The sequence below is a fragment of the Montipora foliosa genome, chromosome 14, assembly GCF_036669935.1.
Source record: "Montipora foliosa isolate CH-2021 chromosome 14, ASM3666993v2, whole genome shotgun sequence".
NCBI classification, from domain to species: domain Eukaryota; kingdom Metazoa; phylum Cnidaria; class Anthozoa; order Scleractinia; family Acroporidae; genus Montipora; species Montipora foliosa.
In genome coordinates, this window is record NC_090882.1 from 17,705,002 (window position 1) to 17,722,276 (window position 17,275).

Sequence of the window (17,275 nt, forward strand, 5' to 3'; positions counted from 1 at the left end):
GGGATCTGGGCCCTAGGCATTCACTCAGTCGACACGTTAGCAAATTATCATACTCGGCTTCATGTACACAGCTGTGTTGCAGTATGCGACTTTCAGTGGACTCAAAAATATTTCCTCTGCTTTCGTTGTTCATCTGTGCTAGATCTTTCAACCCTTTTGACGATGGACAATATGATATTAGCTGGAGAGGTCCAGTTAAACTCAACGAAGGCCAAGTTTCTCCCGTAAGTGTGAAACTATGCCCAACTACTCTTTAATTTATTTTACCTGCCGGATGTTTTGTTATGGAAGAAACCTGTTATAGCGTTTTGTGAGCTTTTTGCATCTGAATAGCTAATTAATGACCAACTAAGGCATTCCTTTCTTGGGTTGAAATAGATTATTTTTAATTAAGCATTTTTTTCTGAAGCAGATAGATGAGATTATGTTTTACAAACCGGTTAACGTTGAATCACAACGCAATGGATATGCAGTTACAATTTTTTCTTGGTTAAAAATTGTTCAGACTAGTTTATTTTTTGCTTTCCTTTATCTTATAGACATTACCAATTAATCTGAAATAAAGAAGAGTGAAAACAACCTAGTACAGTAGTTTGACAAGTTTTTAACCAAGGAAAAATTGTAACTACAACGGATACATATAATTTGTGGCCCAGGTTTATTAATTTTGTTTACTATCAAAATCACTACAGTGGTAAATCTGCCCCCAAAAAACTTATCCCGTGATCAGCAAAAGATTAGCCGTCACATGACAAAAAAAAGTTGTCACGTGGTTTGTGTAAAGCACGTTGCCGGCCATGGCATTCAACAAGAAACACTTTTTTGGATCACATGACATTATTTTTTGGATCACATGACGATTTGTTTAAGATCACATTTTTAGAATCAAACCACTTCGGATTCAAATTCTTTCCCATGGACAGCTTTTGTGATATCTAAAAAGGCTTAGAACTGGTGTTTATACATAGCCCGGCAATAAAGTAAAAGCAGCAATGACTAAGTCAATGGGGCACTGATCATCAAGGACATCTTTATTATTATTTTGTGCTGATCAGCCCTTTAATTTTTGACTTACAAGAGTTTTTTTTTTTTCAGAATGAGGAGGATTTGTCAAGTAGTAAAGAATCGATAGTAATGATCACAAAAGACAATGAAAAATACAAGTGTATCTTACCAGAGTATAAACCACAAAGAGAGGTACAAGTACTGTCATTGGTAATCATTATAATTATGTGTTAATAGAGACCTTTACACTGGAAGACAAAAAAAACTACGAGTGTGAGTTTTCTGTTCTGAGCACGCGCATATCGCTGAGTATGTCGCATGCTGAGTACAGAAAACTTATACTTGAGGTCATCCATGTTCTCCAATCTAAAGGTTCCCAAGGATACATGATTTTACGTTAGTATCAAACTTTATTCTTTTAACATCCGATTGGCTGAGAGTATGATGATCTGAGTGCAACCTTTTACTGACATTGACTGGCACATCTTTTAAGAAACGAAAATGTGTTTGTCCAATGCTTACATTTGTCATTGTGGTACTAAAAACTTCTTTGTTTCCTTTCTGTTCTTTTTTGTCAAGTTTTACACCTAACTTTAACTCCTTTTTTGCTTGTAGAGTGGTAAGTCAGAAGTTGGTCCAGACCCTGATGAACTCTTGAAAGGTCTTGTGATAAGGGGAGAGTGCTCTTACAGGGTATTATTTTTTGAGTGTTTTTTTTTTCATAAAAATGTGTCCACAACTCTCCCTGACTTTTCAAGTAGGCAGTATTAAAGATAAGATGGTTAAACAATGACTTTAAGTGAACATTTGCACTGTTTGTTGTTAAAGTAGGTTAGAGCATTAATATCTCTGTGTAGACAATAAAAATATACAGCCCTGGATATCTGCTAGGAGGAAAAAGTCATTAGTGCTATGTGACCTCTTTGCGTTCATTAAAAGTTGAGAAAGAAGTTCAGGCAAACCCTTGCTTTCATTTATAACACTTGGACAAAGTTAACCTTAGATTTGCTTTAGACATTGGTTGACTCAGAGTTGATGGTGTCAAAGGCTGTAACTATGGTTTAAGGACGGTGCCTACTAATTCAAAAGTATTTTGGCCCCGGTTTATAATTGTGTGGGAACTGTAGATCTTAACAAGTGTTATTGAAATCCAAAAAGGAAATTGGGGGCAACCACTCATTTTCCAAAGATAATTGATGAATAATATTCGTAAAAAGCTTTGTAATACAAAGCAATGTATGGCGTTCTTTATCAAATTGAAGCTTAATTATCTCTCAAAAATGCGGGGTTACCCCCAATTTTATTTTTGGATAACAAGAGTACTTACTAAGAAATACTTTTTCCGGATAGTTTTAAACCGCGCAAAAATATCACTGTTTCAGTAAGCATCACCCATAGGAAATCCGATTATCTCGAGATGTGCAGAACGTATGCGCAATAACAATAGTAGGCATTGTGCTTAAGAACATTTGCACTGTTTGTTGTTAAAGTAGGTTAGAGCATTAATAGCTCTGTGTAGACAATAAAAATATACAGCCCTGGATATCTGCTAGGAGGAAAAAGTCATTTGGACAAAGTTAACCTTAGATTTGCTTTAGACATTGGTTGACTCAGAGTTGACGGTGTCAAAGGCTGTAACTATGGTTTAATGAAAGTAAATTCAACAAAGGTTGCGTGGGTGAAAGTAGAAAGGCAGAGTGAATCATTTGTCATGTTAATTATTAGCCAAAGGCTACTAAAGTAAACTGTACCTTGGAATAGGCTGAGTTTAATATATCAATATTCAGGCATGACTATGTACTTGTAAGGCTTTATGGTCATTTTAATAATTTCAAGTCTTAGTTCTGTTTTCTTTGTCTCACAAGTCTCAAGGGAGATTTCGAAACAAAATAATATTTAAATTTAACCATAAAGCCTTGTAGCCATGTGTGAATATTGATACATGTATATTGAACATAGCCTATTCATCTGACACTTTGACATAGGCATACTTAATTGAATCACATTATGCTATGGCTGATGTGAAATGTCTTGTTGTCTTTTAAATATGAACTCAGTGAAGAAACAGTGTCTACATTGATAATCCAAACTTGAAATTACCTTTAATTCCCTGTATAGATTGAAATATGTCATGGCCCTATCTTTTCTCATCTTAAGTAAGTGGTATCAGCTAGTTTCAACTTAAACAAAGCTCTTTTCTTTTCAGCTTGATACATACTGGACATACGAACTTTGCCATGGAAGGCATGTAAAGCAATTCCATGAAGTGAAAGCTGGTGTTGTGGTTTGTTAAATGAATTATTGAATGTTGTTTTTAATTGTGCTTATTTTGTGCAGTCTTATAGAAAATAAAATTAATCCTGATTCTCTTGACTGGAATGGAGTTTTTGGAGTATCTGTAATGTCTGACAGTATTCCAGACTGTTCCACAATGCGAACGGATTACCACTCCAGAAAACACACTCACATTTTCAGTTTGCCATCTTAACTTTATTGACTACCCACAATACACTAAAGGCACAGGTTACACAGGCAACCCACAGAACAATCACAGTACAGTATCTTCCGGTGTAAAACTTAATTTTTGCACTTTATAAACAGGATAACCAAGTACAAGAATATTACCTTGGAAGACTAGAGCCAAAAGTTATCCATACAAAAAATGAAGGTTTGCACTATTTTATTGCCTAGTTTGGCAACTTGTGGTTGCTAAATCCTGGTAGATGTGAATGTTGTGCATTCTTGTAGCTGATACGTGAATGTTTGCCAATTTTTTTTGCTTCTTTAGGTAAAGATAAACCGCTTGTCCAGCCTCCAACACAAGGCAGTGGGCGTTCCGATAAGAATGTATGCAAAGATCATAATTCAGTTTTTTACTTATCAAATATTAACCTACATTGCTGTGGGTTTTGTCAGTATTGGAATGTATGAGCCTTCTGCCAAAAAGGCAAGAAGAACAGGCCTTTGCCTTCAGTCAATCATTTTAAGAGCTTCTCTAGTGGCTTACATGTATGTACTCTCCAAACTGACAAAAACCGGCATCTACGTGAGCTATGATTTTGTGCATACAATATTGCTCTTGAAATGTACTTGGACCAGCAATGAATGGTTTGGTTTTCATCTACATGGAGTTCACAGCATTTCTGAACTGAACTTGTGCTTAAACCAAGATCCTGTCTTGAAGGGAGTCGGAATAACAGAATAGCTTTCTTGGCACCCTAGCAGATGTTTAGTTTTTTGGTATTTAATATTGCCTTTTAGTTTTGAGGCCTCAAACTGAGAACGACCGAGTCTGCTGCAGAAGTTCCTGCCCCTTCACTTCATTGCGAAAATAACTGCACTCTGTTACATTTTAGTCACAGATGAATGCACTCCTATTAATTGTGAGGAATTTTTGATATTGTCAATATATTGAAGGAGTATAACGCACCAAATTCGAAACTCTCATCTCATACTTAATTTGGCAGAAAAAGTGCCATAAAACCAACCTCTGAAGACAAACGAAAAATTCCTCATACTGTATTTGGGGTAGCACAATTATCTATTTGAACTGAAAATTTGGAAGCAATATCTTATAACTCTTCGGGACAGGGAATCCGAGAAGTTGTAATTTTGATGTCAAAATAAAGCCCTGGAAAATCGAGCTTGAAGATTTTGCGTACAGTTCACGGTCTTCTGACCAAGTTCGCCCCCTAATTGAAAGCCAATTATGCTGAGCTAATCAGCATTTGGTCACGTGCTATTAAAGGTAGCAGATGACTTGTGAAGGCTGTCAATTGACGCCCAATCCTTTCACATGCGCTTGACATGACACTTCAATCATTTTTAGCGGGAAGATTGTGGCAGGAAACAAAGAAAAGCAATTTTAGTGGTTTTAAAAATTAACTTTTCAGAATTTTTTTTGGGGAAAATATAGTTCATAGCCCACCGATTCAAGATTTGCAAAAACAAAAAATTTGAGCGAGACATCCAAATTTACCTTTACCGAGACCTTAAGCTAAACAGAAAGGAAAGATGTCGAAACAAAGATGTGAGATCCAGGGATCGAACTCAAGATCTCTTGCACCAAGGTCGCGCACCAACCAACTGTGCCATCCTTGCTCCTCATAACAGAGTTAAACCTCTATTTGCATTCTTTGCCTGAAGACGTTTTCTTTTAATTTGCCTTCTTTTGTTCCACTTTTATTGATATCTCAAAGGTTCCCATGCGTAAGATTGATGGACATGAATTTCCTTTCTATAAAGTTGTAATGACGAATGGTACCCCTTGCGATTTGTTGGGCAACAAACCACGCATGACATTTGTCGTTTACATGTGCAATCCAAGGTCAAGTAATGAGGTGAGAAAAATCTTGCTTTTACTAAATTAATATTATTATAATTCTGATAGTTTGCCTCCTTTTCAAGGAGCAGTGTAAGCTCTGTTGGTGCATGGGTGTGCTATATTAACCCTCCTGTCCCTGAGGCGCATTTTTTGATAATGTAATAAGCTATACACTTGAATCATTAATTTGAGATCTTTGCATGTACAGTGTTCAACTTTGATTTCATCCATAGATAATTTCTGTGAAAGAGCTTCAAACTTGTCAATATGAAGTGGAAGTTTTTACACCACTGCTTTGTGCAAACCCAGCTTACATGTGAGTTTTCATTTTGAGCTTTTTTAGTGCAGGGCTTCATCAAACATTTTAATGAGTCATTCTGACCTTCTGTGATCCAAAGAATTCACTGACAGTTATAATTATTGGTTATTTGCAGAGAGGTAAAATGATTATAATGAGTTATTTTGTTTGCTTGGGTTTCAGGTATCATGAAAAACCGGTGCATCAGATCAATTGCCACTCGTTAGATGGTTCTCCTTCGTAAGTTCATTTTGACTTTTTCTCAAACGCAATTAAGCATTGATGTTTGTCTATGGGTGTGCTGAGCATTAAAAAACTTGGAAAGCACTTCATGCTGTGCAGGAAATCTCAGTTTGAAATACATGTACCTGCTGGACCTTTCACCTGCTTCTAGATATTATACTGGATGGTACACTTTACATGACCAAATCTTTTTGGAGGCTATAAATCTACTATTTTCACTTCCCTATGACTTACTTGGTCTGTGCCACAATGCATACAGTCCAGCAAGTCCAGCAAGTGACATACGAAACCCAAACCCCTTGTTTACGTTCCCTGAAAGTGTTCTAAGTTGCATGAGAGTACAGTGTATGAACTTATCTGTTATCAGGGGCAAATCCAGGATTTTTCCTTGGAGGGTGTGCAGCTGACTGGCAACGTTTTTTTTCCCCAGAATACACTGTACCAGTTGTATTAGAAAGCCACAGTTCAGTTGCAGGAGGGAGGGGGGGGGGGGGGTGTGCACCCCCTGTACCCTCCCCCTAGATCCACCCCTGGTTATGGTTCAGTTGAGTCAATTTGTCTGTTATCCCATGTGATGCAACTGAGTTGAGTCATCAAGAAGCTAAGAGGATTTGACTTAAGCCATTGACGCCTCAAACACCCGAAGACATAGCCAGTTGCTGATTAAAATCATCTGGCGTTAGACAGAGTAATTATGTTAAGTCTCACTTTCAGGGATCAATGGGTTAATGACAGTTGCAACATGCCAGAGGGAGAGGGTACCATAATCCTGGTGGTGGAAATGAAGTACATGGTATTTGCATTGTGCTTTCTCTATTTTGAGGATTTGTTGCAATTTGTAGGCCACCTCGAAGTTATTCTGAGCTGCTGGATGACCAATTTTCATTAGACAGTTTTATGCCAGAAGGAGCCAGTGATGATAACACCAAAGCTGGCCCAGGTGATGAGTACAGAGAAATCCTCCCTAAGCCAGATGCTTTGCTCACTGCAGCCTTCCTTGAGGGCGAACATTGTCTTGTTGGGGTCAGTGTTTATTTGTAAACTCGCTATGGACATGTAGGCACTTTTAGGGACGGTGCCTACTAATTCAAAGGTATTTTTGCGTGTTTTACTGAATGTGCGGGAAAAGCAGATCTCGGCAAGTGTTATTGAAATCCAGAAAGAAAATTGTGGGTAACCATGTATTTTTCAAAGATAATTAATCAACAAAATTTGTAAAAAGCTGTGAAATACAAAGCAATGTATGGCATTCTTTTCCAAATTGAAGCTTAGTTATCTCTGAAAAATGCATGGTTAACCCCAATTTTCTTTTTGGATAGCAAGAGCACTTGCTTAGTTCTGCTTTCTCCACATAGTTCTAAACCGCGCCAAAATATCCCTGTATTAGTAAGCGTCACCCATAGGAAACCCAAGTGTCTCGAGATGCACAGAATGTACATGTATGCGCAATAACTATAGTAGCCACTGTCCTTAAACAGTTCCACAGTATCTGATTTACATGTATATAAGGAAGTGGAGCTAGTAGAATGATCTTACTATGGAACACCATAGACTTAAGCAACCTTTTTGTGTTAAATTATCAAACCTGAGAGTTTCCAATCCAGTCTGTTTGTACCAGACTTTTGGTCAGTTCATACCCAAGTTTAGACAGTTTGTACTAAGTTCACTTTATTCATGTATCTGATTGACAATTCTGGCATTAGCAAAAAGGAGGCAGTTATAAGGAGACTGAGAAGTGGTTGCAAAACTAATGATCAGATACTTGTTTAGCTTGTGCGGAGGAATGTGATGCCCTACTCACTGTTTTGAGCTTTGGCATTGTTGATGTTGTTTACAGGGTGGTTCTGTTTCATGGTGGAAGTACAAGTTTTGTTATGGTAAACAAGTGATACAGTTCCATGAAGATGTAAGTGACCAAAGCAAGATACGTTTTAAAATTTGTGCATGAAATTGACTGCAATGGCAACTTTCAGAGCAAATTACACTAAGGTGGAGTGACAAGTGACTTGTGACCGGCTATAAGATTGGATACTCTGTGCTCAAGAAAACCCCATTTGTTCGTCTGACACTAATATTGATTTCATGGTTGGTTACGCAAATTTCTCTGAACACTTGCCCAACGGGTAAGCACCCACTCAATCAATCATGACTGTTAAGCTTGCACTGGACCTTTAGTTTGATGTAAATAATCAAAAAACGTGAGTGAAATTACATTTGTTTTAGCAAGTGTAAATTTCGGCAGCTATTCAGCTGATATGATCCTGCTATACCCATCGACCTATACACTCACAATGGACAGCCACAACACCGGGGACTCCATCCCATACTCTTCACGAATAGTGTGCGGGTTCTTTGACGTCCCACAGGGAACTTATGAACATGCAAGATATTTTGTGAGACGGGGCCTAAGATTGTCTAGTAAACATTTGCAGATGCAATTACAAAGGCAGCACTTTCTCCTCAGTTATTTTAAGATCCTGAGTCTTGGTCCGGCCGGGAATTCGAACCCTCGACCTCCCGCATGACAGCCCGATGCTCAACCAACTCAGTCACCGGTGTGTGGTTAAGGAATGGAAGGGGAGGGAGGGGAGAGGAGAGGGAGGGAGGGGTGGGGAAGAAAGCATAAAAGAAGCCTTATGCATCAAAAAAGGGTTCAGTTGCACTGTGAACCTCAAACGCGTCCTTCTTACCTTTCCTCGTAGCATATGACTGTGATCTCCATCTGAGCAGCCACTGGTCAACCACTATAAAGTTCACACAGTCACTCCAGGTCAAATGAGAAAAACTAGCTCTCAACTAACAATTCTTGAAGAAGATTGTTATTATCAGTTTTACATTTTATAGTATTAGTAAAACTATGAAAGGTTCATAGTAACAATTCGGTGTAATACAAGGTGCTTTGTTCATTTTCAGGGTTCTGGTCCCAGAATAGATATCCTTCTTGGCAAATGGGATCAAGAGGTATATCATCAAACAAACGTTGTTTTTTTAGAACGCAGCTTGTGACTGAATTAAATTTACCGAAGGCCATTTTTATGTCTACCATTTTTTGGTTTATAAAAATAGAAGCGTCTATGGCTTAATTTCGCGATTTGCCTGCGCAGCCCTGTCATTGCTTCGTTTATGATTAGCCGAAAAGGTCCTTCCTTTTTGTCAACCAGTCAGAAGTTCTGACCGTAAGCCAATTACTTGCTCCCACTTTCCCTCGCTTTGCGCTGGTTGCACTAGTTCCTCATCAACTGTGGATGGCCTACGAAACTATGGGTACTCTGTTTTTATGACACTTGCTTTTTGCAGACTCAACTCTTCGTTGGTTGACTCTATTTTTTTTTCCTTTTTGTCTTCAGGCACATATCCAATGGAAGAAAAACAGAAAGAAAATTACAGCTAGGTAAAAAAAAGAAACATAAATAAAAATTATATAAATTCGGAACTCAGGTATTTTGATTACCAGGCCTCGGTTGTTCAAAAGGTGGATAGCGCTATCCACTTAACTTGAAACGTCTTTTTATACTTCTAAGATTGCGCCCCCTCTACAACCTCGTTCCCAAAAGCCGTGGGGACGAGGTTGCCCCCTCTATTAACTATATTTTAAGACCTCCATGAAGCGCGTCGTTACCGTTGCCAAAAAAAAACAGATCGTTTGACAACCACGCATCTTTACCTGTCATACATGATTGGAAATTGTGACTGTAAAAAATCGTATGTGGTAATCTGTTTGTTTTGGGGTTTTTTTTTTTTCAGCTATACAGATCATTTGTATAGTGATGGTGAATTCTGTGACATCACAGGGAAGCCAAGAACCGTTCAAGTTAGATTAAAGTAAGAACCGCTTCTCTTTTTTCACGCGCTTGACTCAACAAGTGTTTCACCAAGTATGAAGTATAGTTGGAGAAACTGCAGAATATCCGGTGAAGGGTAGTTTTCCAGAGATAAATAGCAAAGGCAAGATTTATCTGGGAACCGACACGTTAGTTTAGTGAACAGATAAAGAATGAACCACTTTAGTGCTCCATCAATTGGATAGACTACTTTGCAACTTAAAGCAGGTCAATTCCACCTCAACAGGCCATTTCCGAGTTCATGTCTGCCTCCTCTTCAAAACGAGTCTAAGTGCGAAGTCCAAACTAATTGCCATCACAAAAACTTCGCACTTAGACTCGCTTTGAAGATGAGGCAGCCATGAACTCGAAAATGGCCTATTGCTGTAGTATGATAAGGGAAAACCAGAGAAACAAGGGATAACCCCCTCGAAGCAGGGGCCCGTTTCTCGAAAGTTCCGAAAAGCCATTTGTGAACCTGCCAACCGCTTGTTCAGTAAAGCCGATCTTTAACGTGTTTTCAAGGTCACAAAAAGCAAGCTGACTGTAAAGTTTGACGACTTAAATCCTCTCCGTTCTTGAGATACTAGAGAGTTTAAGCAAACACGACGGCTACGGCAACGAAAACGTCAGTCCAAAATATAACTTAGCGCTATCGCAAGTATTTCGCGATTATTCCTTCTTGTTCACCTTGTACAATTCATGCGAACTATCGTGTAACTGGATGGGTACGAACGGTTTTAAAGTCAAAACAGAAAATGACTGTCTCGTTATATGCTCACGTTGTCTTCAAAACCTAAAATTTGGTGATTTCACGTAGTACGACAAAAAATGCACGGAAAACGTGCAGCACGATTATTTTTCCTTTTTTAACCAATGATATTCTTGCTTTGTGGCGTTTCCGTAGCCGTAGCCTTCGTATTTGCTTAAACTCCCTACTTAGGGAATTGCGACACCCGAAAATGGTCCGTAAAGTTTCCGGTGTTTCGAGAAACAGGCGCCAGAGTGGAAAACCGACGAGCTCAAGCTACACATGGTATCGATGCCGTCAGGAATCGATCGTTAGCCATGTTGATGGAAGGTGAGCCCTCTCATCAAAGCACCGACTGTGCTTCCATTTAGTGAAGAACAAAGACATTAGTTGACACCTGAAAACGAAATTGCAGTTTAAGGTAGTGTTCACACAAACTCGGTTTCGCATCTACACGGTTTCACGACTTCAGCTTCGAAATCAATGCGATTTGGAAGTGTTTACACTGAATCGCTTTGGGAGTGTTTAGGTCTCATAGGTCATGCCGATCTTGTTCTAAGGCAGTAATCACAGACGAACGCATTGCAAAATCTCGCGCTAAAGTAGAAACCGTACTCAAATTGTTGCGATTTCGACATTTATAACCCGTGTGGTTTTCAAAACGCTCCACCTTTGGCAGCGTTTTCAAACTACCCGGTTTCGGTAACAGTCTGGATCGGTGTCGTGTGAACAGAAGGCGTAATCGCTTCGAAGGCGATGCAGTCACAAATGAAACCCCGTTCGTGTAAACGCTGCCTCATCGTTAAATATTTAATTAGACAAGATTGCACCAGAACTTTTCAGTGTTATCTGGAGCAAAAGAAGAGGATGATAATTAAGAACTGATATATAACAACCCTGCTGCAATCATTTTCACCGGAAACCCTACCTTCATCAGGGAAGCAACGTTCTTCGAATGACAACAAGAAACTAATGGATGGAAATCAAGTTTTTTTTTTCATTTTACAGGTGTAAAGAGTCGAAACATGAGCAAGAAGTTTCGTTATCTTTAACCGAGCCTAAAACTTGTGAATATGTCCTTACGGTAAGAGTGGCCTTGATGATAAGGCGAGTTCTTTCTTTTTTTGTTCTTTCGAAGATGCAAAATACGTTAACTGAGAAATTAAGGCCCGACGGAGGTTATTGACTAAGCCAATCATAGACAATTTGTAACTCGGAGCTAATATTAGGGAGCTTAAGCACGCGCGTTTTTGAGACGCGGACGGCAACCGGAAGTGTGCTGTTTTCCCTTTTAACCTGTTTTCACACAACCATATTTACATTTCCAAGTATCTTTTATCCATTAGAGATAATTAGTATAAAAATTTGGGAGACACCACTGTCCTGGCACTCGAAATTTTCTCTTCCGGTTGACGTCCGCGTCTTAAAAACGCGCATGCTTAAGCTCTCTAATATTACCAGTCATCAGCGCAAACCTCGAAACAGCGCCGGCGACAAAATTTGCAATACTTTTTCATTGAGTTTGATTGTGCGTTGCGTTATTTTTACATTCATTTTCAATTATTGTACGGGCAGAGCATTTAGTGACGTTTCCTTCTTTATTTGCAGGTCGAATCCCCAATTATTTGCCCTTTGCTAGAAAAAATGGACGAGAACGGCATATTTCAAGTGGACAATGTGTGAACATTTGCGTCAGCTTACTAGCTTATTTTTCTCATTATCGCGAAATCTAGAAAGAGTATTTTACTTCGTCATTCATTTGACCTCACGCAGCGGTTTTCCATTTTAACTGATTGCGAACTTGAAAAAAGGTTATAACCCCTCCCCAGTCCCAGCAGAAGTCACGAAGCAATACTGACGAAATGTGAAAATCTGCTCGTTTTCTTTAATTTCGCGCCATAACTTGAATCAAGAGAAACTTATGGACACGGGAAAGGTTAAGACGCGAGGTTTAAAGGTTCGATCACTGGTGAAACGTGGAGGAAGAAACGGGCCTCTCTATTTTCTGTCTTCATAACTACTTTGTGGCGTCTGTGCTGCGAATTAAAGAACATCTGACACCCAATGTGTCTTCTGTGAAGAACTGTCCTTCTATAGTTGTTTCAAAATTTCTACGTTATATACCTGTAACTGATGTTCTTTGTACTTGTTAGTTATGAATATGGAGTTTTACGAATTCACAGCGGATATGTATTGAAAACACTTCAGCAAATCACAGCAAACGCAGACAGTCAAATGAGCCAATCACATGGCAAAGTGGGCAGGAGCGCGGGAAAACGCGAAGAAGTCACAATTAGTTTTGTCTTTGCCTCTGATCGGATGAAAATATGGCGCAAAATAATTTTAGCCAATCAATAAATCGCGAATGGATATTCAACAGTGCGAATAAGGAATTTTTGTAATTGGGAACAGTTGAGGGGAATCGTCAAAAATGTTGTTAGCAATGTCTAGTTCACAATAAAGCGAAACGGACTGATCATTCTACATCCTCTGATAAATCTATGACTAAATATTATACACAACTTGTTGAGTACATTAACTTTTCTTTAGTTATTGTGTAAATTCCAATGTACTGCTGAGAAAGGAAAGTTGTCTCTTGTATTGTTACTTTGATCCTGGGTCATGCGCATGCAAGTTCAAATCCAACCACACGCCTTGAAGTAAGGCATCGAATTTCGATCCAAAATTCTCCTCGCCCAGTTGGCTACTCAGTTGGATTAACTTTTACTTAGCGGTTACCTCCAGAATTGTCCCTCGCTCCCTAAGTTAGTCACTCATTCAGTCACTCTCAGATAGTCAGTCACTCACTCACTCAATCACTCATAACTGGAGTGAACGTGTCGCCAATAAAATGTGAAGTTTGACGACTCAAATCCTCTCCTTTCTTAAAATACAAAGGGAATTGTGGCACTCGAAAATGGCCTTGGCTGGATGGCCTCGTTTCCATCATTGGCCGATTTCAGTGTCGCAAAAACCAAACGGATTACGCCATTTCCAAGTTCATGCCAGCCTCCTCCTCAAAGCGAGTCTAAGTGCGAAGTTTTTGTTGAGAAAATTACTTTTTATTCATATGTAAAGTAGAACCAATTACCACCACAAAAACTTCGCACGTAGACTCGCTTTGAATAGGAGGCTGAAATGAACTCGGAAATGCCTCATGCAATTAACCCATGTTCCCAGTGTGTTTCCAAGGTAACGGACTACCATACTTGAATCCCGGGCATGACCAATATTTAGGATCTCAAATAACTGAATAGAAAGTGCTTCCTTTCGTCTGCAAATGTGGGATTTTAGAGAACCACACACCCCTAGAAAAGCGGAGAAGGGCATGAACTTGGTGTTGTCGTCTGTCCTATTAGGCGAGCTTCTGATGGACTGAGCTGTCGTATCCGACAAATCTCCTTTCTCTCTGAGTCCTACTGATGAAGGTTGACATGCTTTCTGCTGTGGCTAACCAATGCTATCCCTAAGCAACGACAGCGGCGACGGCAACGAGAACGTCACAAATTTGCATATTTGGTAGGCAAAAACAATAGCTTTGCACGCCCTGCACGTGTGTTTTTCACTTTTGTCCATTTCATTGCCGTCGTCAGCAAAACTACAACGTGAAACAGCCAAATTTGAGGTTTTATGGACAACGTCATTACTTGAGGATAAATTTTCATTTTCTGCCCTAAATTGAGCGCCGTTCCTATCAGCGTCATTTTTGAGGAACTGCCACAGCCCCGTCATATTAAAAAAATTGAAATAGTAACGAAGCGATTACAACAACGCGAATTTATATTTTGAGATGACGTTCTCGTTCCGTCGCCGTTGTCGTTGTTTAAGTTCCCTACTGACGTCAGCACTTGCCATTGATTGGTCCTTTGCTGCTTTACGGGCTGCTCGGGAATCCCGAAGTTGTTTAATGCGCCTATGCTCGAATTTTTCAACACCCGAATAACAGAACGAGCAGAGCGATTAAGTGCTTGTTGTTCCCAGTTAACGGTACGGATTTTGTATGCTCTCAGGCTGGCCTTCAACACATCTTTATATCAATATTCAGCTTGATAGTGAAGCAGAGAGGACAAAGCAATACTGAAAGGCCAAAGGGCGCTTGCCTTGAGATAGGGACATCCCGGGTTCAAAACACGTTCTGACCAATCGTTGAAATTGTTCCAGGTAGCCCTTGATTCAACTTCTCCGCTGCACTTGTAAATAGACAACTGGTTTTCCTTCGGCCAGCTGTGCAATTCTTAAACCAGCGAAAAACTAACCTTTCGTAATTTCTTGTCAAAGAAACGGTGTAATGTAAATAAGAGAATACTGAGATTTATGTTTGAAAATTACCTGTCCTCTTACTACTAAAGTCAAACTCTACATCTCTATGCTGCAAGCGCATTCAAAATGTCCTCATATTACTATATAAAACTATGAGTTTTTTAAAGGGTTTTCCAGCTTTATATATGTAAATAAATACGTTTTCTCTCCCGCCCTCTTCTTATGCATGATCTTTGCGGAAATTACATTCTGTCCCTCAGTAAACCTAGAACAACCAGTTATGGTCTTAGTTCTGTTTTCTTACCTATCAGCTACGTTGCAGAATGCGCTACCTGATTTTATCCGTACCACTGAGTTTACTGGTTTTAAACTAGATAATCCAAGACCGAATTTTGTACAGCAGCTTAATAAATGGTAACTACTTCATGTATCCCTCACTATTATGTATTTAAATATAAGGTATTTATAGTGTATTTAATAATTAGCCCTATATACCCACTTATACCCTTTTATACTTCTATATACCCTTGTATACCCTCGTATACCCCTATATACCCATGTATACCCTTGAATACCCCTGTATACCCATGCATACCCCATGTATACCATTATATAACCCTATATACCCAAGCATACCCCTATATACCCTTTTATAACCATGTATACCCTTATATACCCACGTATACCCCTATATACCCACGTATACCCTTATATACCCCTATATACCCATGTATACCCTTATATACCCACATATACCTTTGTATACCCTTATATACCCACATATACCCTTGTATACCCTTATATACCACTATATACCCATGTATACCCTTATATACCTCTGTATACCCGCGTAAGATAAGATAAGATAAGATCAACTTTATTTAATCACGCTAGCCTATTCAACAATGTAAAAAAAAATAGCTGGTTTCCAGTTGGGGCGTTAGCTAACTAAAAAATTAAAATATAAAACAACGATGATTAAAACTATTTATACATTAAATATAACCCTAAGAAATAGATTATTATATGACATTTGGTCTATAGGTTGAAATAAGCTTATCAAACATAGGCAAAGCTTCACAATTACGTATTTCATTTGGTAAGGAATTCCAGACCCAAGCACCATTGTAGCTGAAACTCTTCTTTAAACATTCAGTCTTTGGCAATGGAAGGACCACCTTATTATCAGCGTTCCTTAGATGATAACTGTTGGCTGAGCACGAGTTCCTAAAGATATTAGAAAGCCTTACAGGTGCCAACCTTAAACATTTGCCTGGCCTTAATATGAAATCTGCGTTCGCTTAGTAAACTCCAGCCAAGATGACGTAAGGCTATTTCAGACTGTCCAGCCTCGTTTTTGTAACGCATTATTACCCTAGCACATCTGCTACGTATACCCTTGTATACCATTATATACCCCTATATACCCACGCATACCCTTATATACCCATGTATACCCTTATATACCACTATATACCCACGTATGCCATTGTATACAATTATAGACCCCTATATACCCCTATATACCCACGTATACCCTTATATACCCCTATATACACGTGTATACCCTTACATAGCCACGTATATATAAACGACAAACGACAAAATTTATTGAAAATTAGAAAATTATACCCTTATATACTACTATATAAACCATGTATAACCATTGGATATACTTTCAGAGGAGCCAAACTCTGGAACTCTTTAAATGATAATATTAAGTCCTTAAAATGCCCCAAGAATTTCAGGCGTCAATTTGCAAATGTTTTATTAGGTTGATATTCTTGATATATTTTTTGTAATTATAATTTTATTGTACTTATATTCTTAATTAATTTAAATTTAAGATTGTAATTTTTAATCCTATTCAGCTAAAAACCCACTTACGGAGCATCAATAAAGTGTGTATGTATGTATGTAAACACACCCTTACATACCGTTGCATACCCACGTATACCCTGGTCAAAGGGAACGAACACGCTGGGTACGAGGGTGTGCCAGCACCTAAACCACGCCAGTCCGCTGGGGGTAAATTGATCATTGAGACGTTAGTAAAAAGGGCGGTATATAAATGCACAACTTTACTTTACTTTACGTCTACTCGCACCTCCAAACCGCCCTTGTCAATCTAGCATAAGAATTTGATGGCTTATCCATCATCCATTTTCTCTGTCATATGGTAAGCACTGGAGTCTCAAATTACAAAGTGTGCGCACGCGCCCTGCTATAGGTAACATACACACAAGCATAAGCTTTATTTCATCTCGAATTTCCGAATAACCATCTTCGAGACATTAAATTTATAGCTAAAATACATAGCATATAAAGATACCTACTAAATACATAATATTTAAAGAAACATTCATTAAAAAGAAAAGCCGCTGTACAAAATGCGTTCCTGGATTCTCTTTTAAAACAAGTGGTAAACTCATATGTACGGATAAAATAAGGTAGCGCATTCCGCAACTTAGCTAACACGTAAGAAAAAAGGGAACTAAAACCATAACTGGTTGTTCCAGGTTTATTGCGGGACAGAATTTAATTCCGCGAAGATCATGCATAAGAAGGGAACG

At 38.8% G+C, this 17,275-nt stretch overlaps 1 protein-coding gene across 1 annotated transcript; it reads left to right on the plus strand.

The window, feature by feature from the left end:
- The first annotated feature begins 24 nt into the window (after positions 1-24).
- On the plus strand, positions 25-12,926 carry LOC137985079 (endoplasmic reticulum lectin 1-like). The gene is made up of 16 exons (XM_068832535.1): positions 25-224; positions 1,096-1,197; positions 1,621-1,698; positions 3,212-3,289; positions 3,607-3,673; positions 3,794-3,852; positions 5,205-5,345; positions 5,563-5,645; positions 5,811-5,867; positions 6,713-6,893; positions 7,708-7,776; positions 8,784-8,831; positions 9,218-9,261; positions 9,615-9,692; positions 11,451-11,526; positions 12,051-12,926. Exons 1-16 carry the CDS (start codon positions 84-86, stop codon positions 12,123-12,125), a joined length of 1,377 nt encoding a protein of 458 aa, XP_068688636.1. The 5' UTR covers positions 25-83; the 3' UTR covers positions 12,126-12,926.
- Positions 12,927-17,275: the final 4,349 nt, after the last annotated feature.

Excerpts from the sequence above, each read along its gene's own strand:
- LOC137985079 (XM_068832535.1), top strand. The coding sequence starts at position 84 with ATGCGACTTTCAGTGGACTCAAAAATATTTCCTCTGCTTTCGTTGTTC. Across the intron at positions 6,894-7,707 it reads GCGAACATTGTCTTGTTGGG|GGTGGTTCTGTTTCATGGTG; the intron begins GTCAGTGTTTAT and ends TGTTGTTTACAG. Across the intron at positions 9,262-9,614 it reads AGAAAGAAAATTACAGCTAG|CTATACAGATCATTTGTATA; the intron begins GTAAAAAAAAGA and ends TTTTTTTTTCAG.